The 27,043-nt window shown below is 30.9% G+C and overlaps 1 protein-coding gene across 1 annotated transcript; it reads left to right on the forward strand.

Moving 5' to 3' along the window:
• Positions 1-301: 301 nt before the first annotated feature.
• On the forward strand, positions 302-27,043 carry LOC118179393 (MIF4G domain-containing protein A-like). Its single transcript, XM_035348565.2, has 5 exons — positions 302-451; positions 7,271-7,447; positions 8,512-8,791; positions 18,840-19,024; positions 25,897-27,043. The coding sequence occupies exons 2-5, from the start codon at positions 7,328-7,330 to the stop codon at positions 26,119-26,121; spliced, it is 810 nt and encodes a 269-aa protein (XP_035204456.1). The 5' UTR covers positions 302-451; positions 7,271-7,327; the 3' UTR covers positions 26,122-27,043.

The following is a 27,043-nucleotide window of genomic DNA, read 5'->3' on the forward strand; positions in this document are numbered from 1 at the left end:
AAGTCCACATTCAATTTCTTCGAAATTTAACGCTTATATTAAAAATATGCTTCATTTGTGTTGTTTGGTATATAATATAAATGGATATGATCTTTATCTCCAGTAAAATGCACTGATTAATTCATGATTGTGCTGAATATTCATTCATAGTTACGCCATTAGTCATTGATAGAAAAATAACGTTTATGATGTATCAATCGCTACAGACTAGTCCGAAAATTTTTTATTATTGTCAAAAGTAGAACTACAACATTTTATCCAGCTGCCTAAGTTTTAATGAAACAGCACTCCGTATTTCTTTGTAATCCGTTCTTTCCCAGTAAAAACAAAGTAACCCACAAATTTCAAATCTCGCCTAACCTCCAAATCTCCTTAGCTGTAACCATGTGGCATTTTATTACAATTCTGTTGCCGCGTTTTATTTGAGCCATTAATAATTCCTGCATATATGGTGAGTATGGTTTGTTAGTTTATATTAAGGCTTGAATTATTTTGATCAGGTCAAAATTAAGATATGCAGCTTAGCTGGTATATCTCTACTTAAAATTTAACCGCAGTTATGTCTTGCATTCATAATTTCAAACGCCTACTTCGCAGTTGTAAATCTGTTTCAAGTTCATTTCGAACTTAATAGAGAGGTTAAATACGTAAGTGTTTTAGTTCGTCAAAAAATATAGGCTAGGAATAGGAGTTTAATTTTAGCTAAGTCTCAATTATTGCCAGTTTAACAAATTATTCATCCATGATTCAAGCTTCTGAGAGTTCTAATAGTGGCAAGATTAAGGAATAGCTTATGTCTGGATTTACATTTCTTAACCACACTGTTATATTTCTTTAGATTGATTCGCAAATATGCTGGTACTGAATCACAAGCTATGCTCAAGACTAGAAATAATTTGTCTTCAGTCATGTTGCAGAAATTCAACAAAAATCTGAACCTTAAAATTGGAATTTTTGTTCAGAGAAAGAAATTCCTGCCAATAAGATTATGCATAGATGAAAAGTACATTCTGTTGTGTAAGATAAGCTGCATGAATGGCTGTAGCTGACTTCAGGAATACCAAAACCCCCATATTCCAGACATCAAACTTTAAATGTTGAGATTATGGGAACAATGAAAATGAAGGGTAGTTAAATATCATACAGATGTCTTGAAGTTAAATGAGAATGTAAACTGCTATTAGCCTTGAATAATTATAGCAACCTGTATAGCGTTATTTGAGCAATAACATTGGTAAAGATTTTTGTTTGCAATATCAAGCCAAATTCTGAAAAGATAAAAAGATTATTGACAGAAACAAGAATTAGCTGAAGTTAAATATGTTCAAGAAACCAAGTTCCAAAAGGAATTAAGACAATTATCTTAAGGAAAAGCAACAAATAATTCTCCATTGGCCTTGACCCGAATTAGGATGAGAGTGGACTTACACATTAAAGAGGCAGAATTCAAGGTTAACTGTTAGCAGAAATGTCTCTAAAATGCATCCTTTTGGAATTCTTAATCATACGAGAACATCAAAATGTGTTGCTTTCCTGTGTATTTTGAATTTACTGCCAAGTTTTTTGCTGCATATGGATTGTATTCTGAAAATAAATAAGTTGTATGCTGCATTTGATAGTCTAATTCACTATAAATTTGACATTAAAATTAAGCATTAGCTATATCTGACTACTGTCTCTGCGATTCCAGTATAGGTCATAGCTACTAAAACAGAAAGAACGAATCTTCTAAAACAAAATTTTGATGTAAATTACAAAAGCTTCAGGTTGAGTTTAAAACTTTGTAATTAATTATGACCTGAATATTGGCAATATTTTTTTAATTCCTCACCAGAGCTTGCAAGTTTTTTAGTTATTGTGGAATTTCTTGGCTCATGTAATATGATCCAACAGTTAACATAAACTTCAAGTATCTGAGATCAGTATATCAAAATGCAAACTGGTAAAAATTCCTTTTGCCATGCTATTGCTCAGATCTGTTGTCATGACTGGCTATCTTATATTAGTGTATCATTTCTCTGTGTTGTCACTGTTCTAGAGGATAATTTCATATACAGGGTCCAAAACCTTTGTTCAGGATAAATATTGAAAAATTATAAAATCTACATTTTCCATCTAATCAAAGTTGTTTTGATGCTCTTCTGTTATCGGGACCAGATTCATAAATGCATGTATGTATGCATTTATGGAAGGATGGATGTACTCATATGTGTGTGTATGCACATACGTATACATACATACACACATTTCTGAATCTGGTCCCAATAACAAAGAGTACCTATTAAACTACACAAACATGCATATGTATGCACGTACACGCATATATACATAAATTTCTGAATCTGGTGCCGATAACAGGAGAGTACTGTTGCTTTTTATTGCAGTGACCTTTGCTATTTGGGATTTCTTATATTTTATCAAAAATGGTTTTTATCAATTCATTGATCTTGACATTAGATTGAATCTCTTGAGTGCTTGTGAGATAGTGCTGTTTGTATAATAGAGGCATTGCCTGCTCACATGTATATTCTTTTTTTAACTGATTTTAAGTGACATCACATGCATTCTTAAAAAGAAATATTATCTTTTATCCTAAATGCCATTTTTAACTTTGCTTTCTATTTAGTGTTGTATGATTCTTTTTTATTGCAATGTTTATTACATATTGCATATTTTATTATCAAAACTATTATATGCGCCCTCAGGTTGCCAAATTTCTCGCCAAACATTTTTGGTGAGAAACTCCACAGTGCCATATTACTATTTAAATTTTTTGTCTACATTTTGAACTTTAAGCCTAAAATGTCTCCGCGAAAACCATGTTTTGAACACACAATTTAAGCTAAAAATCCGAAACAAAAACAAAAAATTTAGATAGCAAAAACGTAAAATTTCGGTTGATCTTTACATTATGGTAACTTGGCGATTTTTTGGCGAAAATTTGGCAACCAACTCTCCTACAGCAACCCTCTATTTTTTTTCCCCGCCGCCATTTTGTCTTCACGAAGTAAAGACATGTTTCTTTTCTTTTTATCTCCTGAACACTTCTTCCAACAATCTACTAGCCGAATTACACTTATGCTAGAAATTTTATCGGTTGATCTTTACATTATGGTAACTTGGCGATTTTTTGGCGACCAACTCTCCTACAGCAACCCTCTATTTTTTTCCCCCGCCGCCATTTTGTCTTCACGAAGTAAAGACATATTTCTTTTCTTTTTATCTCCTGAACACTTCTTCCAACAATCTACTAGCCGAATTACACTTATGCTAGAAATTTTATCAAACAAAACTGCTTAATCATGAGAAATATTCACTGCAAAATTAGGAAAAACTGCACAATACCATTCTCCTTACGCATTTTTCAAAATAACACATACACATAAACCATGTACACGCCGACTTATTTTTACTTAAAAAAACATCCCAGATTTGCACAAAAATGGCATTGCGCACACTCTTCACTATATCCATGTACACTGCTTTTTTCTCATAAATTAGAAAAATTTCACGAAAATACATGACAATTTTCTCAATCTTTAAACCCGGTAAAAAGAACATATATGAAATTACCTGATCGCGAAAAAGTATTTACCCTTTACAAATATGAACATTTCCACATATAAAATAAATAAAATATCCAAAAACTTTTACCTCTAAACCATCTATTACATTATACACGTCAGCAACGAATTCATACCGCAAGCATTACAAATACTTAGTATCAAATATTTAAATTATTTCCATGCACGTTTATTTCAACTTAAACGTATACCAAATTCCTACAAGCATAAAATTCACAAAATAACTATCATTTCATTAAAATATCACTAAACCATGTACACGTCGACTTATTTTTACTTAAAAAAACATCCCAGAATTGCACAAAAATGGCATTGTGCACACTCTTCACTATATCCATGTACACTGCTTTTTTCTCATAAATTAAAAAAATTTCACGAAAATACATGACAATTTTCTCAATCTTTAAACCCGGTAAAAAGAACATATATGAAATTACATGATCGCGAAAAAGTATTTACCCTTTACAAATATCAACATTTCCACATATAAAATAAATAGAATATCCAAAAACTTTTACCTCTAAATCATCTATTACATTATACACGTCACCAACGAATTCATACCGCAAGCATTACAAATACTTAATATCAAATATTTAAATTATTTCCATGCATGTTTATTTCAATTTAAACGTATACCAAATTCCTACAAACATAAAATTCACAAAATAACTATCAGTTCATTAAAATATAATTAAATTCAAAAACACTACTTAAAATATAAATGAGCACATACATTCAATTAATAAAAATTACCTTACAATCCTAATTACTTTAAACTAAATCATTGCTAATAACAATTTTCCCAATAATACCAAATTCCTTTCCACCTTACATTTACAACAATGCATAAAAATAATATCCTCAAATAATTAAAAATACTAACTTACCTAATCTTCTTCAGAATCTTGATTACGTGGCGGATACACTTTTCTTCCTTCTGTTTCAGAATCTTTAAAATCATACTTATCTTTCAAAGCAAGATACCAGGTAAAATAAATAACATAATAAAACATCTTTATTTCTCTCTCGCACAACCTTAAAAAACATTTATTACTATCCTTTTCAATACCACTAAATACCCATTTCGAATTCTCTTTAGTTACGGCCATGGGATCCAAAAATTCACAAACACTATTTCACACAACACAGAATAAAGCCAAATAAAAAATTGCCAGATTTTTTCCCGATTAAAGAACAGTAATTCGTCCATTAATATCACATGACATATCCCATGATCTCTCATTTCCCTCACACAAAATAATGCGTAATCAGAACTGAATACTACTCACATTCTTAACAAAGTCTAACTAACCTAATCTTCTTCCGAATCTTCCTTACATGGTGGATACACTTTTATTATGGATTCAATAAAATTACTGAACGATTTTTTTTCCGAATTTGATAGAATTTGATAAAAGAAAAATTCTCTTTATCACATCTACAATTCACTTTAGACAGCGCCATACAATCCCAAAATTATTCAACCCTACTTCACACAACACACAATGAAGCTTAATACAAAATAATATACATCCACAGATACTTGTCCAAATTCCCCCCTTTTCCGATTAAAGAACCGTAATTCGTCCATTAATATCACATGACATATCCCATGATCTCTCATTTCCCCCACACAAAATAATGCGTAATCGGAACTGAGTATTGCTCACATTATTACCAAAGTCCCAGGTAGTAACCTTTATCGCCTCCAAAATGTCGCCAAACTACCAGTTACCATATTGTAAAGATCAACCAAAAATATTTGACAAGAATCCATGTACACAGCGATATGTTTTAACTTAAAAAAAACATCTTCGAATTGCACAATCTAGGCAGCGAAAAAATCTATGAACTCGCTTTAATAAATTGATGTAACAATAAATTTCAAAGAATACAATGTACACATCATTCTGTTTAAACTTAAAAAACATCTACAAATTGCACAATCTAGGCATTGCGCACAAATCAACAAAATGAACTAAAATAAGTAAAATAAATTACAAACAATTCAAATAACAACAGAAATTCATAGTAAAAGAACAATGAACATAATGTTATATAAAATAAAATGCACTTACGATAATACATACGGCAATAAAATTTTGCTAGTCGCACAACGTCTGTCAACAAAAGTGCTATGATTTTGTTCTATCACATGTTTTTCTGCGATTCAAAATTTTGAAAGTAACGATAAAAACTTCCTCCAATGTTAACTTACTACACGAAAACCACAATCCAAATCTTAAACTCCTCTGACAGCTACATACTTAACCAGCAACCATTTGACTGCAAACCCACACATGTCTATCAGAAACACCATTCTTTGTCTGAGTTCTCATATCAGCTCTGCATTTCGAACACAATAAAATTTTGCTAGTCGCACAACGTCTGTCAACAAAAGTGCTATGATTTTGTTCTATCACATGTTTTTCTGCGATTCAAAATTTTGAAAGTAACGATAAAAACTTCCTCCAATGTTAACTTACTACACGAAAACCACAATCCAAATCTTAAACTCCTCTGACAGCTACATACTTAACCAGCAACCATTTGACTGCAAACCCACACATGTCTATCAGAAACACCATTCTTTGTCTGAGTTCTCATATCAGCTCTGCATTTCGAACACACCAAACTCCGTTTTAAAAGTCCTGACTCCCACAGAAATTCCAAAAATGCACTTCTATCCGCATAAACACACCCATGAACAAAGGACTCATTAACAACTCCAACATCGTACCTTTTAATACTAAATTTACTTTGCACAAAATCTAAAATACGCGACTGAAATCTTGCCACCATGTCTCTAAGTTTCAACATCAAAAGTGTTGTCATACAAACAGCATCGTCCACCAAACAATCCTACAGCACGGAATCGCGCCAAAAACCAGAACACATATCACCACATTTGGTGATCTTGGGACGCATATAAGAGTAGAGCCTTGTTATCATTTAATAAGCAATAAATACAACTCTCCTTTTTTAATGTAAATTTTTTAAAGAAAGTTTAGAGATTAAATCAGCTGAAATCAAGGGAAAAAAAATTAATAAAATGAGGAAGGAAACTTGAAACAAGATTTGAAAGAAAAAAAAAAAATCTAGTATCAAGGCAAAGATATAGAAAAATATGCCAATATTGTTTGTAAAACGCATGTTATAGCTTTAATTGGAAAGTATCTCCTTTTTAATGTTTGTATTTTATTTGTTTATTTTGTGAGGGAAGGGAGAATTTCATTCTCAGTTTTTCAGCTCCAGTGGCATTTATTTGCTCTGCAATGTAAGTGGCACTTTTTAGCACATTCTTGTGTAGAGATTTGAGGCAATACATTATTAAAAAAAAATGATGCACAAAATGGCCATAACATGGAGTTGTGTCTGAAATCAGATAAATGTTGTTACAACATTTCAGAGGAATTGCAGTAATGCAGAATCTAAAGATATTTTAAGATGAATCATACATTTTAAAATTTCTTTTGAAATCATTTACAATTATGTTTTGCCTTTCCATATTTTCGGGAGCAAATTTGGTCATATTAGGAATTACGTACAGTTCTTGTCTTTATGAACATTAAAAATTTACACTTGTTAGACTCTGACTAACAACCAACTTTCTGTAGGGACAGGATATTATGTTTATATCAATTTTTTTTAATTGATTGAAGTTTATTTATTTATTTTTTTAGATTGTTAAGCAACATTATCTTAAAAGCTAATAAGAAAGGATTTCAGAATTAAGTGAAATGGCTGCAGCAAAAGGTCGTGGTTTTGCATATCATTCTCAACAGGTCCAAGAATTACGTAGGCCTGGAGAAGTCGGTGTCAAGCAACAGTTTAGTGATGTAGCTGAGAAAAAGACTGAGGTATAAAATACCTTTCAACTCTTTTATTAATTTGAGAGAAATTCTGAATGATTTAAAATTTCCTTGTTTACTAATCTACCTCTCAAAAGGCAGCTCTCATGTAACTGATTAGAGTGGGAAAAATCTGAATTTCCTTTTTAATAATGTTAAGCAGAGTTAGTTCTTTATGATACTCGGCATGTCCTGCAACTTTACACGTAAGTGCTGTTTTAAATTTAAAGTTAGTAATAATGTTTAGTGCAGAAATTTGTCTTCCCCTTTTTTTACATGACAGTTCTTTTCACCTTTCTTCATGAATATAAAAATACTTGGTTCCTTTTGGCTAATAAAAATGAATCTAAAAGTGAAGTAATAAACAGTGAATTTTTGCAAAGTAAGATATGGGGAGTTTGGATCCCTGTTTGTATATTATACCTATTAAGGTACTATTAAGATGCTTCTGGTTATTAAAAAAAATTGCTACTCAGCATTTTTTAAAAATAACCAGACTATATAAAAATTGTTTTCCTTGGAAATCAAAAATGACAAAATAGGAAAAAAGGATTAAAATTATGCAAAAGATAAATTAAAATTTTTGAAAAATGTATTTTCATTGTAATGCCTAAATAGTACTACTTGGGCAGTTCTTGAAAACAAACATGAATTTTTTTAAATGCGATTTTCTTACCCGTTTCTTTTTTCTTCCAAAGGGAAAGGAAAGTAAATTTTATTAACTGTTAGCATAACATAGTCTCCAGTATGACTTTTTTTAAGTCTGTTATTATATTAAAAAATGTATATTTCTTTTGTCATCAATTGTGCAAATTGACAGTTTATGTTGGAAAAAAGAATCTTCTAATCTAAGTATCCCTTTTTTCTATAGCTTACTTAAATCAAAAATATATATGTATATTCTTTATATATATAAATTATTTATGTGTTTAGAGGGTATCTATATACATAAAATGTTTATAAGGTTTGGAGTGTGATAATGTCAACGTGTATTGAATCTTTATATAGAGGTGTGCTGATTTTAAAACAAATGTTTTCTTTTTGGAAATTACATTGTGAATTTCTCTATGTAGGGTATTGAAAAAAAAATTTCTGAAATCTGTGTTGCTATGAGTCAGATCAATGTGGCTGATTCAACAGAAAAATTAAAATCTTTCACTCAACTTGTTAGCTCTGTTTGTAAGACCTCTGAGGATTTAGAAAAATGTGTTTCTATTATATTTGATTTTGCTGTGAAAAGTAAATGGAATGCACATCTGTCGGCAATTTTTTGCAACTATCTGGGAGACGTCGCAACTAATGGTACCAAGTTTCGAACAGTTTTATTACGAAAACTTCAAATATCTTATAAGGGTAAGTTTTTAAAAATATATTTTATGCTGAAATTTTTCTGCTAGCTATTTAATTTAGAGTTATGCTATCAAATCATGCTAATACGACCCTCAATGTGATGACCTACTCTAGTATCATGAAAATTTATTAGGAAGTTCTAACTAATCTTCCATAAAACCAAGAACAGAGCCAATGGCCAATGAATTTTTTTTTTTTTTTTTTTTTTTTTTTTTTTTTTTTTTAAGCGCAGAATAAGCTGCATCAACAAAATTGAGAAGGTGGAGCTGTGTGACGTCCATAAATAGATGGGACTAAGCTTGTGACATCATAATGTTTTTTATCGCATTTACACTACACATACTTTCTATTTTCTCTTAAAAATAACAATAATGAATTGTTTATTATTGTAAATTAATATCAAATTCTTTACTTTTAATTTACATTTATAACATTTAAGCTTAGGCTTTACTGATGATATTATAAACAATTTATTAGTATAATAAATTGTTATAATATCATCAGTATCAGTATTGGTAGAATTGCTCACTGTATCATGGTAATTAAAATTATCATGATACAGTGAGCAATTCTACCAATTACTAAAAGGATAAACAACGTCGTAGTCTCTCATACTTGTGCTTCATACAGCTTCAATATTTTCAAAGATTTTTAAGCTTTAGCATTTATACAAATAAAAAAGATTTTAAAATTTAAATTCATATTGAGGAACATTTTAATTTTATCATTTTTACAAATTACCTTATTGCTACGTAATGACATAATTCCTTACATACCAGCAATTAGACAGTTTTCTCATTATTTTCTAAAAATTTTAAACTTTACATTAATAAATAAGAATATTTTTTACTGCATATGAACATCATTACACGGCTTTCTTATCAGTTTCTAAAATTCCTAAATCATGTCATATTCTCTTTGTAGGAATACTAGAATTCTACGCATTAATAAATAAAAACTAGTTTCTCACAATGAAAGAAAATAAATACTACAAGTTTGAAATACTAAGCAATGCTTCACATACACACATATTATCAATGAACTCATATTATCGAGTGCAATTACGATACTAAACACTACGTATTAAAACAATGACGTAAATAGGGTCAAAGTTTACAGTTTTGCTGCTGTTCAGTAGATCGTTGGACTATCGATATTTATTGTAGGTCAGAAAGCATTATCAACATATCAAGACGAAACAATTAAAAATACAATTTAAATAACAAAAATGTCTTAAATATGATTTAAAATTAACACAACAATACAAATTTAAAATACACGAACGATATTTTAAATGTTTCACATAAAAAAAGTTACATTACTGTTCGGCATCACCCACAAGCTCATTTTCCCTTGTACGCAACGATTCATATTCGCTCGAAAAATATCAAATTGCACAAACTCAGTGTCCATGTGCACATCCATCTATTTTCACTTAAAATACATCAGGGAATTGCACAAACTTGGCATTATGCACCACATTGGCTTTGCTCATGTACACAGCGATCTATTTTCACTTAAAAAAACGTCAGAGAATTGCACAAACTTGGCATCACGAACAACCTCGGCATTGCGCACCACATTGGCTTTGCCCATGTACACATCGAGCTATTTTCACTTAAAAAAATCAGAGAATTGCACGAACTAGACATCATGCACTACCTTGGCCTTGCCCATGTACATAGTGATCTCTTTTCACTTAAAACATTCAGACATTGAATAAACTCTGCATTGCTCATATATTCAGAAATCTGCTTTCACTTAAAAGAAATCGGATAATTCCAGAAATTCCCGCATAACCAACTCCATTGATTCGAGTGATAAAAAAATGTTTCCAGAAAAATTACCCAAAACGAAAATAAAGCCACCAGAATAAAGTAACTACCGAATATCCAAATTGCCATATTTGACAAGCACTCGATATTTTACTGAAGTCAATAATAATAAATGAAACTTACCTCCAGTCCTCTCCTTTTGCACCCTGTCACATTCTTCTTCAAGCATAACTCTATGCACACTTCCCTACAAAAACTTTTCCATTCTGTCACTTTAATTTTAGCAAGTGATTCCGATCGTATAAAATCATTCCTGTACTTACCCAACCACATATAGGTATTTCGTAAGACCAGGAGTGTTTGTGCTCCGGGGATTTTAAACTTTGATACCCAGAAATTCCGGGGATCGTCGTTCAAAAGAAAGTAGGAATAATAATGAATTATTTATTTTGATCTGGGTAATTTTGTTTGCTTTGAAAGCAGAAAACGCAAGGTCAGTGTGTGTGGTGAAAACTTTTCCTTTCTTTCTCCAAAGGCAGTGATAATGCGTGAAAAGACTTCTTTCTTGTTCTTTCCTTATTGCAAGTTATGACTCATTCCCCCGGTTCTCGGACATTCTCTTCTAGATTCTTTTCGGCAAGCAGGCGCGGCAGGAAAAAAAGGGAGAGACTTCGTTCGACCAGATGTGCGATCACGTGACTCTGGGTTGAAAGGTCTTATCTCTCCTGGCGTGGCGCCAATAAGTAGAGAAGGGGGATTTTTGTAAAATTTTCGTTTCATTTATTGATGCACGTGTAAATTTTTCGTTTCGTTTATTGAAATATTTTTTTATATATGTATGCAAGAGAATTTCACTATGAATTTTCTTGATATAAATAGTGATATTATACAATTAGAAGAAGATGTCTGGAATGCATTTAGGTGGAATTGGATTGAACGGAGAGAAGGTAATGGGGATACTATCGGCACATGGTGCAAGAAAATAAATGTTGCTGGACAAGCATATTGTGTTTTTTGTAACTCACTGCTGAAGTACGGTGGGGAAGGATTCAAGGCTTTCACAAATCATTCTAAAACTGTGACGCACATAAAATATTCAAAGTGCATTAGACATTCAATGACTTTAAGTATTTATGCTAATTCAAAAAATACTGATGACTTACTGGAGACTGATGCTCGGTCATTGGATATAGTGACAAGAAAAGCACGCCAAGAGGTATTAATAACTTCGTTTATCACCAAGAATTCTCTTTATTTCAATGTAGCTCCCAATTTAATTGAACTCTGCAAACAGTTGAGCCGCGATCAGACGGCACTAAACTCGTTGGAAATGTCCAGGACTACTGCATGTTATAAGATGAAATATGGGCTCGCAAAAACTATTAAGGAAAATATCATTAAAACTTTAAAGGAGACACCATTTTCTCTAAATTTGGATGAAAGTACTAGCAATGCTCAAGAAAGTATACTGGCAATATTGGTGCAGTTTTATGACAACAATCAAAATGAAGTTGTAGTTCATTTTGCATCTCTAAAGATGGAATCTTGCATTTCAGAAGCTGTTTTTAAAGCAATTGTTAATACTATTGAAGATAATAATATTCCATGGGCAAACTTAATTAGTGTATTAATGGACTCGTGTAACACCATGCGTGGAAAAAAAAAGGGTGTTGAAACCCGACTACGATCAAACAAAGCACCTCACTTATTATATATTGATGGTGACACATGTCACAGAGCTAATAACTGTGAAAAAAAATTTGCTTCATGTTTTGATAGATACTTAGAAGATTTGTTTGATGACATCTATTTTGATATGAAAAACTGCAGTAAAAAAGAAAATTTTTTCAAAATCTGTGAATCCCTTGCCATTAAAAAAACTTAAGTCCTTGAAGAGACCAGACCATAGGTGGGTGTACATTTTATGTGATTTAGAAAGAATCAAAGGTCTGTGGGATGCTCTTATTGCATTTTATTTTCACTACTTGGATAAAACTGATAAAGGGGATTATTTTTCTTATGTTGAAACTGTATACAATAAAAGAAATATTTCTGCAGCTCAGAAAAAAATTGTTGAAGGGGTGTATTCTTGCTTGCATTCCCAACAACACGCAAAGGATGCTTTAGCTCGGGAAAAAAAAATACTATAATAATGGGTTATTTGTTATGCAAAACAAAACTTTATTGCATATGGCATTATATTCGGCAGTATTACCAGAGTTCAACACATATATTAAATTATTTGAAACAAAAAAAACCTATGCTTCATTTAATACATTCCAGTATTTATAAATTGATGGCAAAATTTTTCTCTTTTTTTATGAAGCCAGAAAATATAGAGTGCACATTTTATAATAATTTATTAAAGGTTGATGTCACAAATCCAGAATTCCATCTACCTAGCAAAGTAATATTTACTGGTGCAGAAGCTTCCACTCTCCTGAAGAAATTATCAAAAAATCATCCAATAGCAAATGAATTCCAAATTTCTCTGATGAAAGCTTATACTAATACAGCACAGCATATCAAACAGAAATTACCCCTTAAAAATTCATATCTAATTAGTTTTACAGCATTAGATCGAGAGCTAAGAGATAAAACCAGTACAATATTAGCTTTTGAAAAATTATCATCTTTTATGTCCCATATTTTTAGTGATAATGAAAAGTCAAAAGTAGAAGCTGAAATAAGGTTATACCAGAGTGATATTGATATCTCCAAAGAAATGCTCTACACATCTGATGAAAGTGGAAATCAAGTCAAGTGTAGAATTGATAAATATTGGTCTAAAGTTTTTAATTTAAAAGATGATTTCACAAATGATTATAAGTATCCTACATTGGCTAAATTGGTCAAAGCCTGCCTTAGCTGCTTCCATGGCCCATTAGTGGAAAGTGCATTCAACTTAATGAATACACTTGTCACTGACTATAGAACCTCTTTTAAGATTGATTCCCTAGATGCAGTGCAGACTATTAAATATGATTTAATGGCTTCTAAAGAAACCTCATGTGAAAAATATGGCTAAAAAAATCCAATGATTGATCCAATTCACAAAGATCTCTTACTGAATATGAACAGAAGCTGCATAAGAAGAAAACATATCAAGAGGATTTAAAAACATGTATTTCAGATGAGTCACCTATAAAAGTCTCTGAAAAACATTCTACATTAGCAGAAAAGCAAACTGCTTCTACCTCTGCATGTGCAGTTCTCAAGGAAATTTCTTCAACTGTAAATGAGGAAAATAAAAGTCGACCTTCCTGGAATTATGAAGTTCACCACAAAAGAAAGACAAACCCACAAACATCAGAAAATAAAAAACAGCAGCAGAAATTGGATAATTTTTTTTAAAGAATTAATTCAGGTAATTTAAAATATTTACATAAAATGTAGTAGTTTATATGTTTGAAAATTTATGGTTATTAATTTTGCAAAAAAAGTAATTCATTGAACTTTTATAATTAGGTGATTCAATACTTCATAATTGTAATTTTTCATTTCTTTCTCCCCCCCCCCTTCTCGAAACTCCAAAATGTCGGTAGTAAGTCCGTAAAAGTTTCAGGGGATTTTTTGGGGTCCGACAAACACCCCTGTAAGACACCACACATGCTCAATTTACTCTTTGCAAACCACGAGTGCTTTTGAACAGACCTTGTAATTCGATGCTTGCTGTGACCTCCAGTAACTCTACACATCCACTCAAAACCATCTATGCAGTTCTTTCACTCTACTAGTTTCATAAATTGGGAATTTATGTGATGTTGCAATCAAACGTTTCTCCATACCTCTCAATCATGCTTTTTTTTACCTCTTCGCTCCAACTGATAAAAAAAAGTCCAGATTCAGATAATTATCCATTTTGCAGTAAGCACCAAATCAGACACACTCATCAAAAACATTCTTTTCTGTATTTTGAGAAGTTATGGTCATAATTTTTAAATTATGCATTCAATATTTTCAATCGTTTGATAATGTTCGTTTTCAATCATTTGGTATCTTAATACATTTGTGAGCGATAACTCATTGCTTTAAATGCTAACATTACCACACGACACACAAAAGTAGATTTATAATTAAAAAAATCTCCCGCAGACTTAAACTTAACATTTCAATTCAGTTAAAATATAATTTAAGTTTTCTTCAAATAAAAAGCTATGGCATATTTATAGCATGTTTTTAAGAAGAGGCTTAACCAATATTACGTCATAAAAAGGTGTGCCTCAGCATAAGACAAGTAAACACCGCATCGACCGATGCAGCCTATTCTGCGATTTAGCCTTTTTTTTTTTTTTTTCTAATAAAAGGTGCTACTTTGGTAGACGGTTGCACGGATTTTGGCGAGTTTTTGGAATTTTTCTTTTGGCGAGTAATACGACTTGTGGTAAACCCATTGTTGGATAAGTTATTTATGGTAACCGATACTTTGTTGACATTTTATTTAAAAAATAATACATGTTATTATGCATAAATTCCGTGTTTTAAATATTATTTATGGCTTCTAAATATTAAATATCAATTTAATTTTGCATTTTTATTTGAAATAAAAATTTTATTCTTTATCATATTTTATGAAATTTTATGCTGTGGATGATGTAATCAATGACGTCACCTTACTTTAAAAGTAATTTGTTTTAATATCTATAAATTTAATCTAATGTTTTAAACATTATTTATGGCTGTTAAATATTAAAATACAATTTAATTTTGCATTTCTTTTTTAAAATGATTTTATTATGTATGATTATTTAAATAATTTTAATTCTAGGCGTGATGTAATCAGCTCTCTGATTGGTTATAGAATATTTGTGCATTAATGAGCTGTAATCAGCTCCCTGATAGGTTGCTGAAAATTTGTGCATTACCGCGCCATTTTAAAATTTAATTCATATCTTCGAATTCCTTCAAAAATGTCTCCTTCAAAGATGAATGTTGTTTTTGATAAGTACCGAGAATTTTTGGTTTCGGAATCAAAAAATTGTCCTTTGAGACCTTATTTTCGCCAGCCTGGCTTTCCTAATCAAAGATTTATTTATAAATTCTTACAAGGGTCAGAGGAAATTTATTTTAAATTTATGGAGGAAATGTCGCTAATTGTTTCTTCAATGAAGTGCGAAAATGTAGATCACAGATGAAGACCGTGAGAAGAGCCGATTCTGAGACGGCTGTATATGATATTGTGGTCATGTTGGAAGAAATAACCGCTGTAACGGTAAGAAAATTATTAGACATTTCTCCTTCTTTACCGACAATAAACTAATTGCTGTCATTTTAGCTCTAGTGTACGAAGCGTTCTTATTTACTTATTTTAAAGCATTTAATTTAAGTAATATTTTAATTCTTTTAAACATTGGTATAATGGTTTTTAATTCGATATTCAATTTACATAATATTTTAATCCAATTAAACGTTGGCGCAATGTTTTTATAGTGGTATTTTTATTCTATTTCTATGCTACATGAAAGTAATAATTTAACCTTTCTTTAGTATTTTATACTCGTAGTAAATGTATTTATTCTATATAATGTATATATATATATTATATTATATATAACGTATTTAAATTTAATAATATTCTAATTCTTTTAAATGTTGGATGATGTTTTTTATTTCGATATTCAATTTCAGTAATATTTTAATCTAATTAAACGTTGGCACAATGTTTTTATAGCAGTGTTTTATTCTCTTCTTTGCTATATGAAAGTAATAATAACCTTACTTTAGTATTTTATACTCATAGTAAATGTATTTATTTACACTTGCCTGCCATCTTAAAAAACGACATTTTCAACAAAAAAATTAATCCATTATTTCTAACGACATTTATTTTTTTTAAAGTTTCGAATACTTTACTATGCGTAAAAACAGCGTTTTTCAAGATGGCTGACGTTTGTAGAAATCGCGCCAAAAATTGCGCCAACGTAAATCGCCAAAACTCCGTGCAACCGTCTACCAAAGTAGCACCAAATAAAACATCGGCCATTGGCTCTGTTCTTGGTTTTATGGAAAATCAGCTGATGTTTTTTTTTTTCTTCAAGAATATGAATTTAGCATGCTGAGCAAAAGTACAAATATAGCTACCAGTTTATTCAGAGGTAAAGCAATATGTGGAGAAGCAAGTAAAAAACTGCATGGGGAAAAAATCTTTGTGTCGATAATTTGTTTTGCGGTTTTTACATTTCATACACTCTTAGGTTGAAGAACTAGCTATTATGAGATTATGAAATAGTTAAATATATCTGCACTGTTTGATTCTATAATAGCAGCAGCTGCCGAATTATAGTTTTCACAAAGATAAGTAAATATTTTCCTCGTATATTATTTTTCCATTTTTTGAAGATTGCCATAGTGTTTTTCTGTTTATTGCAAAATTAGTGTTAAATATTGCCAGATTTTGCAAATGTGCTTGCAGTGACCACTTTTAACAAGAGGAGTTTGCAACTATTTAATAATTTTAGAATTTTTGCATGTCATCTTATTAAATATAAACTGATGATCTAAAATCAGAAAATATCCAAAATCCAGAATTGCCAAAGTTCCAGCATTCTGGATCTCAAAGTTTATAATTATTACTTTTATATTTCACATTTCTTATACAAATTTTTTTAAGCCTCAAAAATCTAAAACTATATCTTTATCGAAAAATGTATTATTAATCAATTTTAAATTCTTTATATATATAATTTTAGCATTTGTTGTAGTACTGTTCAATTTGCAAAAAGTGTTTATAAAAATCATTTAGAATAAATGCAATGTTATTGAAATAATTTATTTTATTGTTTCACTATGCAATTTGTAGTTCTGAATAATGGATAAAGAAAATATATGCATGTAAACATGCATTAAATTGGTAATTATATCTTAAGCATCTCTGATTTACATCACAATTATTGATTTTGTTCTGAAGTTCCAACTTCTCGCACTATTTGAAAAATCGGCTAATATTCCATTAGCAAGGTAAGTTGCCACCTATTTTGGCCTTCAAAATTTGGCGAATGTTTTTGGCAGCAATGAAAGTACTAAGATGTGATTTTTAAACATAAACAGAATAGTAACTTTTAAGTTTTACAGTAGTGTAACACAGTTATTTTATGTAAACAGAATAGTAAAATGAGTTGATAAAATACTAGATGAGTAAAACAAAGTCCAACAGCTTTGCAAGTAAAAATATAGTCCTATCTATGTAATTCATCATAAAATAGTTGAATGAAAAATTCTTGTAAATAGTTATTGAGTAAATAAATATATACACTTATCAGATCAGAGTACTGCGAAGTGAGTTTTAAACATAAGCAGAATAGCAAATTTTTGTTTATAGTGGTAAACAGTGATTATTATGTGCAAACAGAATAATTAATAAAATTGATTAAATGATAAAACAACATCCTGGAATTCAACACACTAAACAACCTTCGTTTAAAACTTTAAATATTCCACACCTTTCTTTTGCCACATGCAAGAAACAAAACTTAAATAAATAAATAAATAAAATAAAATAAAAATGTAAACGTTCATAATTTCATGTCATCTGCAATCCAACATTCTCCCACCAACAACAGCTTCTGCAAATATTTATATAAATATAATATTAAACATGTATATATAATAATAATATTAAACAGTAAAACTTTAAAAAACAAACACAGTATTTCAAAATTAAATTTAAAAAAAAAAAAAATCTTCTGGCTACACTAAATTTGTACTCTTACAATTACCGAAATAAAGCTCTAGATTTGTCACAAGAAAACACGCAGCCGGAAACCACAACCAAATCAAAATCGCGCCAAATAAAAAAACTCGTGAAGTTTGGCGCTCCCCCCAATTATGGAATATTAACCAAAAAATCCTTCATAGCATACTAATGCAAAGTAATGTTATGATTCTTGTTGAAAGCTAAAAATCTAGAATTCCTCACGAGACTTAAAATTTTTAAACTTTTTATTATATTCTCATAATTTTCTGTTATTTATGTTGCATTAAACACTGTTAGCATTTAATTTCTTTGTGTGTTTGTTTACCAGATAGTTAATACAAATTAGAGGTTAGTCAGGTTTTTGTATTCATTATAATTTTTTTTATTAAGGTAGATTTCTCCACATTCTGAACAATATAATTTACTTATATTAATTAAAGTTTTATAATTAAAAGGAATATTAATGTAAATTGTACATATGTATAAACCAGCATATCAAATATCTGTTATTACTAAATTTTTATGAATGGATGATTGATCTTAATTTTTAGTAAATGTCTTGTAAAAAAATTTAATTTTATAGATAGGAACAAAAAGTATTTAGAGTTGGAAAAGTTTCTCTTGGACGCTGCATTTTTATGTGAAATATTTCATCACATGCAGATTGAAGGATGCTGTTTAAAAGTTCTAGCTCATCCCATTATTGATTACTTTGGAATGTTAGTTGATGGTGCTTCATTTAAAGAAACTGAGCTTTTCGTTGAGCATGTGAGTATAGCATATTAATATCAATATATTTTACTAATATCAATAATATTAGTAAAATAGATAATTAAAAAATGATGTTAAAGAAGGATTAGCATCATATTCGGTGCTTGGTGGTTTTATAAGCGACTAGAGTACCAAGAAAAAAATGTGACCAAATTTTGATGCAATACCCCCTTCCCCCCCAAAAAAAGTGTTTTTACAATAAATAAAAGAATTTTAATGGAAATTAAAAATGAAAGATATCACTTTAATTTATATCTGAAAATGCAAATTCCTACTTGAAAAGAAGTTGGAATTTATTTTTCAGGTGGCCATGAATTGACAATAAAGGCTAATATGGCATCAAATGTATTATCATGGCCTTTACATTACCATCACTTGCAATAACTCCATTATCACTTTGATGGTAAATTGAAAATTATCATCATTTTGAGTTGGGGGGAAAAAAAAACACAGTTTTCATTACTAGGTTTTTTTGCTATAGTTTTGAGTTTATTATATCTTTCGGTGATAAATGCTGCTGAACTTCATGATTGATCAGTGGTCATCTTTAAAATAAACAAGTGCCTAGATTCTTTTTGAATTACACTATGATTATTATAATGTTTTTTTATTATTATTATTATTATTATTATTATTATTATTACACTATGCTTATTTTTATGTTTTTTTCGAATTACGATACTGTCTGATTATCCACATCCTCGGCTTCAACTTTCAGTAGATTTGCAGATTTTTTTTTGGTGCATATTTGAGCATACACATGGCAATAAATAACCCACATATGTATTTGAAGATACACATACATATACATGTGTTTGTGTACCACATGCGTATTTGAGGATTTAAATTTACAGTTTTATATTTAACAGTCATTTCCTTAATATCTTCTGACTGTAAAAATGTAAACATTGTATAGCTAATGAAAGCTGCATATTTTCTCAAAATGTGCTTGTTAACGGACATTTTTCATTATTTGCAAAGCTTTCAATTATTTTTCATTATTATTATATATTTTTTCATTCACATTATCTTTATACTTTACTTTTAAAAAGAAAACATTGCACTTCTATAAAAATGTTCAACTTTACGATCACATTCTCTAAATAATAGCCATATTTTCACGTGGTTCTCTTGCATGGCTTGCTAATCATCACATGTCAAATATATCTCATCAATTTCCAGTCTGACAAATATTTTATTCTTCACACATAGTTGAATCGAAAGATCATTAAGTTTTTAACTGAAATTATGATTTTATTTTGATCATCCTTTTTTTAATTAATTACTGCAAAGTACACAAGGGCTCTTGCTGAGAAGTATTCCATCTTGAATGAAAGCCACGCAAAACCTTCTGCAATTTTTCAACACAAGCAAAATTTAAATATTCAAAGCTTAACTATGATTAAGTATGATGGTAAAAGGGATTATGGGTATTTTTAGCATTGTTTCTTGAGTGAGTTGGAAAAATTCTTGATGGTAGAGAACAGCCTGTACATAACTTTGAAATACAAGATATATTTATTTTGTGTATCAAGTGTGAATTTTATACACATGCCTACATAATTTTGAAATGGAAGATATATTTATTTTATGTATCGTATGCAAATTTTATACACATGCCTAAGAAAAGGGATGCCTTTGTGGAGGATTTTTCTAATGAAAACTGGCTCTTATACACACTACATATGGGAAAAACATCCATGCAGCCAGCCCGTTCACTGAGATTCAAACCCCAAACCGAACTACCGGTGTTCAGTGTCTTTACTGCTTGACTGCTGATAAGCTTGTAAGTCATCCTAAAAATTGCTAAAGTCAAGTAATTTATAATGCTGCCAATTTTTTTCCTTGTTCTGTTGAAAAGAAATGTTTTAAAATGATCAAAACCAGATGTAAATTGCATTAAACTTTTAGTCTTCTAATTATTTTGCAAGATAAAACGAACATGAATTCTTTATTTATATTTCAAATCAAATATATGTCTAGCTTGTTTAACAACAATGTATGTATTTCTTAATAATTCATACAATTTATAAGGTACCTAACTGAAAATTTTCTAAGCATTGTCCATTGTAATTAAAATATTCCTATCCGACATATAATCCTAGTATAGAATAATCGTTATTGTATCACTGAAAAGGTTTTTGTGTTAGTTCTTTGTTAAGAATATTTTGATTCGTGTACTTTCATTCACTGAAAAGGTTTTTATGTTAGTTTTTTATGACGAATATCTTGATTCATGTACTTTCATTCATTCTTTGTTAAGAATATCTTGATTTCCATTTTAAATTTTGATCATAAAAACACATAAAATATCATTTCTGAAGGGATTATTTTTACCTCTTTTTCCAGTACTTCTTGATTAAACATTACTGATTTTTAGTTCCTGCTTCAGATACCTGTATAAGAAATATTCATATTGTGCGTATTCGAATGCTAAGGCATTATGAATTGAAATTTTTTATATAAAGAATTCTAGCACATATTTAGGAGTGTGTGAAGGTGCGGAATCTTGATGGAGAAACTGCATTATCATTTGGGTACATTTCTGAGATCATGCTTCAGAAAAACTTTAAAATTTTCTGATAAAGTGTTCTGAACTGATTTTACCTTCTGAACGAAATGATGTTTATTTACTCCATTTGGAGAAATACATATCCTGACCATATTCCAATAGGATGCAAAGTTGATGAAAAAGTCTTACCTTCTTTGATTATGATTACTGAATACATTGATTGAATGCTGAATACAAAGAACTCTCAATTTTCAGCCCAAAGGGCATTAGCCTAGAAGGGCTGTTAATTTTGTTTTGGCATTTTACATTGGTACATGATATATGTCGGTTCACTTTTCAAACTGTTGCCACCAAATATTACAGCCCTGTATTATATTTAAAGAAATTAAATAATGAAGAATCTGCAGAAATGTATGAATGTTTCTCGTATTATGATAAAACAACGGCACCTAGAGCCACCAAATTTTGAATAACGTACATTTCCATCAGAATCTGGGCATCTGGAAGCCCAAATTTGGAATCTTTAATTTGTTTTATTATCTATTTTATATCTTTTAAAACTTTACCGAATTTTTGATTAATAAACTCAATGATTTCGAAGCAAGCGATGGTGACGTTGTACAGGAAAAAAAAAAAAAAATTATCTCCAGCGCACAATGCTTAATTTAAAATTATTTTGTGATCTTGCTATTGAACTGAATTTTATGATTTAAGTGCGAAGGACATGATATTTAATAAATAAAGGTAATGCACTAAACGTAAGAAAGAAAGAAAAATAAAGTCCCTTTGGGCGTAATGTGAAATCTGAAAGCTTTCAGAATGGAACTACTCTGATATGCGTCCTCAAGTCGCCAAATTTCTCGCCAAACCTCCATGCTGCCATATTACTATCTAAATGTTTTGTCTACATTTCGAACTTTCAGCTTAAAATGTCACCAAAAACGCGGTTTTCGCACATGCGGAAAAAAAAAAAAAAAAAAACATGTTTTGAACACAATTTAAGCTAAAAATCCGAAACAAAAACAAAAAATTTAGATAGCAAAATTGTAAAGTTTCTAACCAAAAATATTTGACGGAATTCATGTACAGAGTAATATGTTTTAACTTTAAAAAAAATCTACGAATGGCACAATGTAGGCAACGAATGAATATATGAACTACGCACACCTCGCTTTAATAAATTAACACAACAACAATAAATTTCAAAGAATATACCATGTACACAGCATCTTGCTTAAAATCTACAAATTGCATAATCTAGGTAATAAACGAATCTACGAACTACGCACACCTTGCTATAATAAATTAACATAACAACAATAAATTTCAAAGAATAACGTACACAGCGTTCAGTTTCAACTTTAAAAACATCTACGAATTGCACAATCTAGACGCTACACACTAATCAATAAAATAAACTAAAATAAATTTCAAACAATTCAAAATCAACAATAATGACAGAAATTCATACTAAGAAAACAATGAACATAACATTCTACAAAATAAGAACAAGAGTAAAATAAAATGCATTTACCATGAATTAATGCTTTTTCGACCAGCAGAAATACAAATTTCATACCGCCAGATGATCACTGTCATATTTATATCACAACCAGACATACTATCCAGAAAATTCATACTATGGTTCACAAATAAATAAAATCACAAATCCCTACTTCTATCATGTACAGCCACTAAAAATAATCTCCCAGACCCTCTTTCCACACCTCCAAATACCGACTGCCCCTCAACAGGATGATCACGATGATATTTCCTTTGCTGAACTTCATTTTATCTTCTCAGATGCAGAGCATGATGTGAACCAATGAGCTCCAGTGAAAGATTTTTCAATGTCAACAGGGTTGCCATACAACACGCAATTGCGCCAAAATCCAGCGCAGAACACATATTGCCACATTTGGTGAAATTAGGGTGTATATCAGAGTTGTATCTTCAGATTTTATTTATTTTATTAAATTTTTTGTCTTAAATTAATGTAGATCTAAATTTTATGTTATAAAATGTATGTGAGTTTTTTTTTTCATTTTTAAAGAAGCCGGTGGTCATATATGAGGCACACCCAGAAAGTACGTTTTCTGCTTTAAAGTAAATGTAGCCGTATCATTTGTACAGACAAATAACAGATATATGACGTATCAATCATATGCCAGCCGGACAGGTCCCGCCTTATGCCAGTAGCGTGGTAGCAGTTGTCCGAAATGGAAGCGCTTATTCCTTGTCCCGCCGCCTGCGAGGTTCGGTTGGTGATGAAGTTCTTGAATTCACAAGCATTGTGCCAATTGATATTCATCGTCAGGTCTATGGGTCAAACATCATGAGTAAGCAGATGGTGCGTCGCTGGTGTAGGCAGTTTTCAAAAGGTCATCAAAGTGTCCATGATGAAGAGTGCAGTAGGCGACTGTCCCTTATCAATGATGATCTTGTTGAGCTTGTGCGGGAGAACCGTGGCTTCATAATTACGGAGCTGAGCAGCCATTTTCTACAGGTACCACAATCCTTGTTGCATGAGATTGTCACTAAGCACCTGCTGTTCAAAAAATTGTGTGCCAGGTGGGTGCTGAAAAACCTGACACCTAAACACAAAATTTAACGTTTAGGAGCAGCACTGACATTTCTTGCAACTGTATCACAATGACGGTAACGAATTCCTCACACTTCACCTCAAACCAAGCAGCAGTCAATGCATTTTTGGCATAGTGGATCTACAATCAGGGCGAAATTCAGACAGACGCTGTCAGCATGGAAAGTTATGTGCACAGCGTTCTGGGACAGGAAGGACATTTTGCTCATTGAGTTCCTTCCATGTGGTGAAACAGTGAACACTGACCGTTAATGTGAAATACTGCGGAAATTGCGACTTGCCATTCAAAACAAGAGGCGTGGAATGCTTACTGCAGGTGTTGTGTTTCTCCATGGCAATTCTCGTCCACATACAGCTTGACGCACAGCAGCTGTTTTGACGGAATTTGACTGGAAGTTGTTTGATCGTCCACCCTGCAGCTCTGATCTTGCTTCCAGCGATTTTCACGTTTCCTTGCATCTCAAGAAATTCCTGTCCTCCGGTGAGCGTTTTGGCAATGACGAAGAGCTGAAGATATCTGTCACACACTGATTCCATTCACAGGCACAGGGATACAAAAGTTGATCCCACGATACGACAAATGTCTCATTTCTGGTGGTGGCTATGTTGAAAAATAGCTGAAACGTTGCTGTATTTGTTGCCAATAAATATGTTCCTGAAAGTGCGAGTTCTTTAAAAAAAAAATAGGGAAACTTACTTTCTGGATGCCCTACGTACATCTTTCGCTCGATTTTTCTTTCTGTAAAGCGTTCTTTCTTTCAATGTATGTTTTATTTGATAGCTTATGACTTACATTTAAGACTTTAGCCATATTTAACTTATTTCTAAGTCACTGCAGTATTGGCTTTTAATTTCTTTCTCTGTCCCTCTCTCCCCTGCAGAAGATCTCCATTAGTTTTTTTCCACTCTTGAGCTTAGAATCATGAATTCAACTGATGTGACTCAGTATTTCTGTTTCTTCCTTTTTAAAATGATTTTGAATTATTCTGTGCCTCCTTTTAAGTTTTTTATAGTATTCGAAGTGATCAATTGATTTCTTTTCTAATTTTTCAAAAATATGATTTTAATTTAAAAATAAATAATTGTTTATGGGCAACATATTACCCTGCATTTATTGAAGGCATAACATTCTGCATTTTCAATCAGTGTGCTACATGTAAAATAAAAAAAAGTTAAAATACTGAAGAAGTAAATATCAAAAGTGAGCATGACAATTTTTTGTCACCTGTGTTATATACTTCTCTTATGCATTCGTATTCTCAGATTATGGTGCCACCTATAGAATTCTTATGTTTAAAAAAATATTGGGCTGCCTTTGTTGTAAAAGATTTTCTAATGGCATATATTACATACTTTGGTACAGAATAAATATTTACATATCACTTGAGAATTTTTTAAAGATTTTTGAAGAGTACGATAAATGTGAAAATTATTGATATCTACAATAATATTACTTGTCTCATTTTCTTTTTCTCCATGAACCATCAGCAGTCGAATGGTCACTGAATACTGCTAGTTCTGACATTGGTTCGATTCCAGGCAAATGGGATAGTTGCATGTGCGTTTTTGTGGGTTTTTCCCTTGTGTAATGTGTATATGAACTAGTTTCCCTTAGAAAGTTCTCCACTGCCTTAGGCAGATAGTCCTATTGTGCTTGCAATAATCTCAATAAACCAAATCAAGCATTTTTACTATGTAATCACAAGTTATTATTATTATTATTATTATTATTATTATTATTATTATTATTATTAGTTTCCAAAGTGCTTTAAGAATCTCAAAGAGAATGATCCAAGTGGACTTGATGTATTGATGACTAGAATAAGAAAGCAAATTGTTTGTGAAACTTCAACTGTTACAGTTAAAGCCATGTTACTGGAAATATTTGAACTTGTATTAACAGATTGGAAACCTATGAATCAAAGTGCTAAGGTCTTATATGAATCTCTTTCAAAGCCAATTGTAAGGATCTGTGATTAAATCTGAGATTTATCATTTGTAAGAAGCATTTTTTTTTTTTTTTGGGGGGTACTATTCGGTTTCAAGGGTCGTAAAAAAATTGCAGCGAAAATGTATGCGTGAAAGCGCCAAATCTAGCAAACACGCCCATTTAACAGGGTGCCAAATCTTGCGTACGTGCTAATTTCAAATTGCGTAAGTTTATATAGTTCTATATTTCTTAAGACGCCATTGAAATGCTAGTTTAATTTGTAATTCCTTTTTTGATATCCTATGGATTTAACAATTTTGGAATTGCCTATGATGAAAAGTCTGCGATAGAATTTTGGGTAAAGTGCAGAATCACCCACTGCTTAACGTGTTTTTATGAATTTCACATCGACTTATTTTCACTTAAAAAAAAAATCCCAGAATTGCACAAAAATGGTACCCTTGACTTCATCTATGTACACATCAACCTATTGTCACTTAAAAAGTAAAAGAAAATTGACAAAATTCCAATTGTTTTTACCCTTGTAAAAAGCGGCAAAGAAATAAGCGGGCGATTCTGCACTTTACCGAAAGTGTTTTCAAAGAAAAGGTATCATTCATTATAGAAAATTATGTTTGAACAACCAACGAGATGACATTATGCTTTAGTGATAACTCAGTAGCGAAATATTATATGAAATTAACCTTTCATCTAACAAACATCAATATTTAGATAGTTATTTACTATTATACTTCCTTTCTTGCGTTAGGGTTGCCGCAATTACTTTTGGCAGCACTGGCATCAACAATAGTTTGGCGATTTTTTACGGCCCTCAAAACCAAATAGTACAGTTTTTTTTTTTTTTTTCCCTTTGTTTAAACTTGTTTCACGCCTCATGTATATATTTTAATGAAGTTTAAAGCTTTACTTTTTTAATAATCTAGAAGATGGTTAATAAATTTTTAAATTATA

The sequence above is a fragment of the Stegodyphus dumicola genome, chromosome 10 (genome assembly GCF_044657685.1).
Source record: "Stegodyphus dumicola isolate Sdum_Otavi_A_Nest chromosome 10, ASM4465768v1".
In the NCBI taxonomy this organism is placed as follows: Eukaryota; Metazoa; Arthropoda; class Arachnida; order Araneae; family Eresidae; genus Stegodyphus; species Stegodyphus dumicola.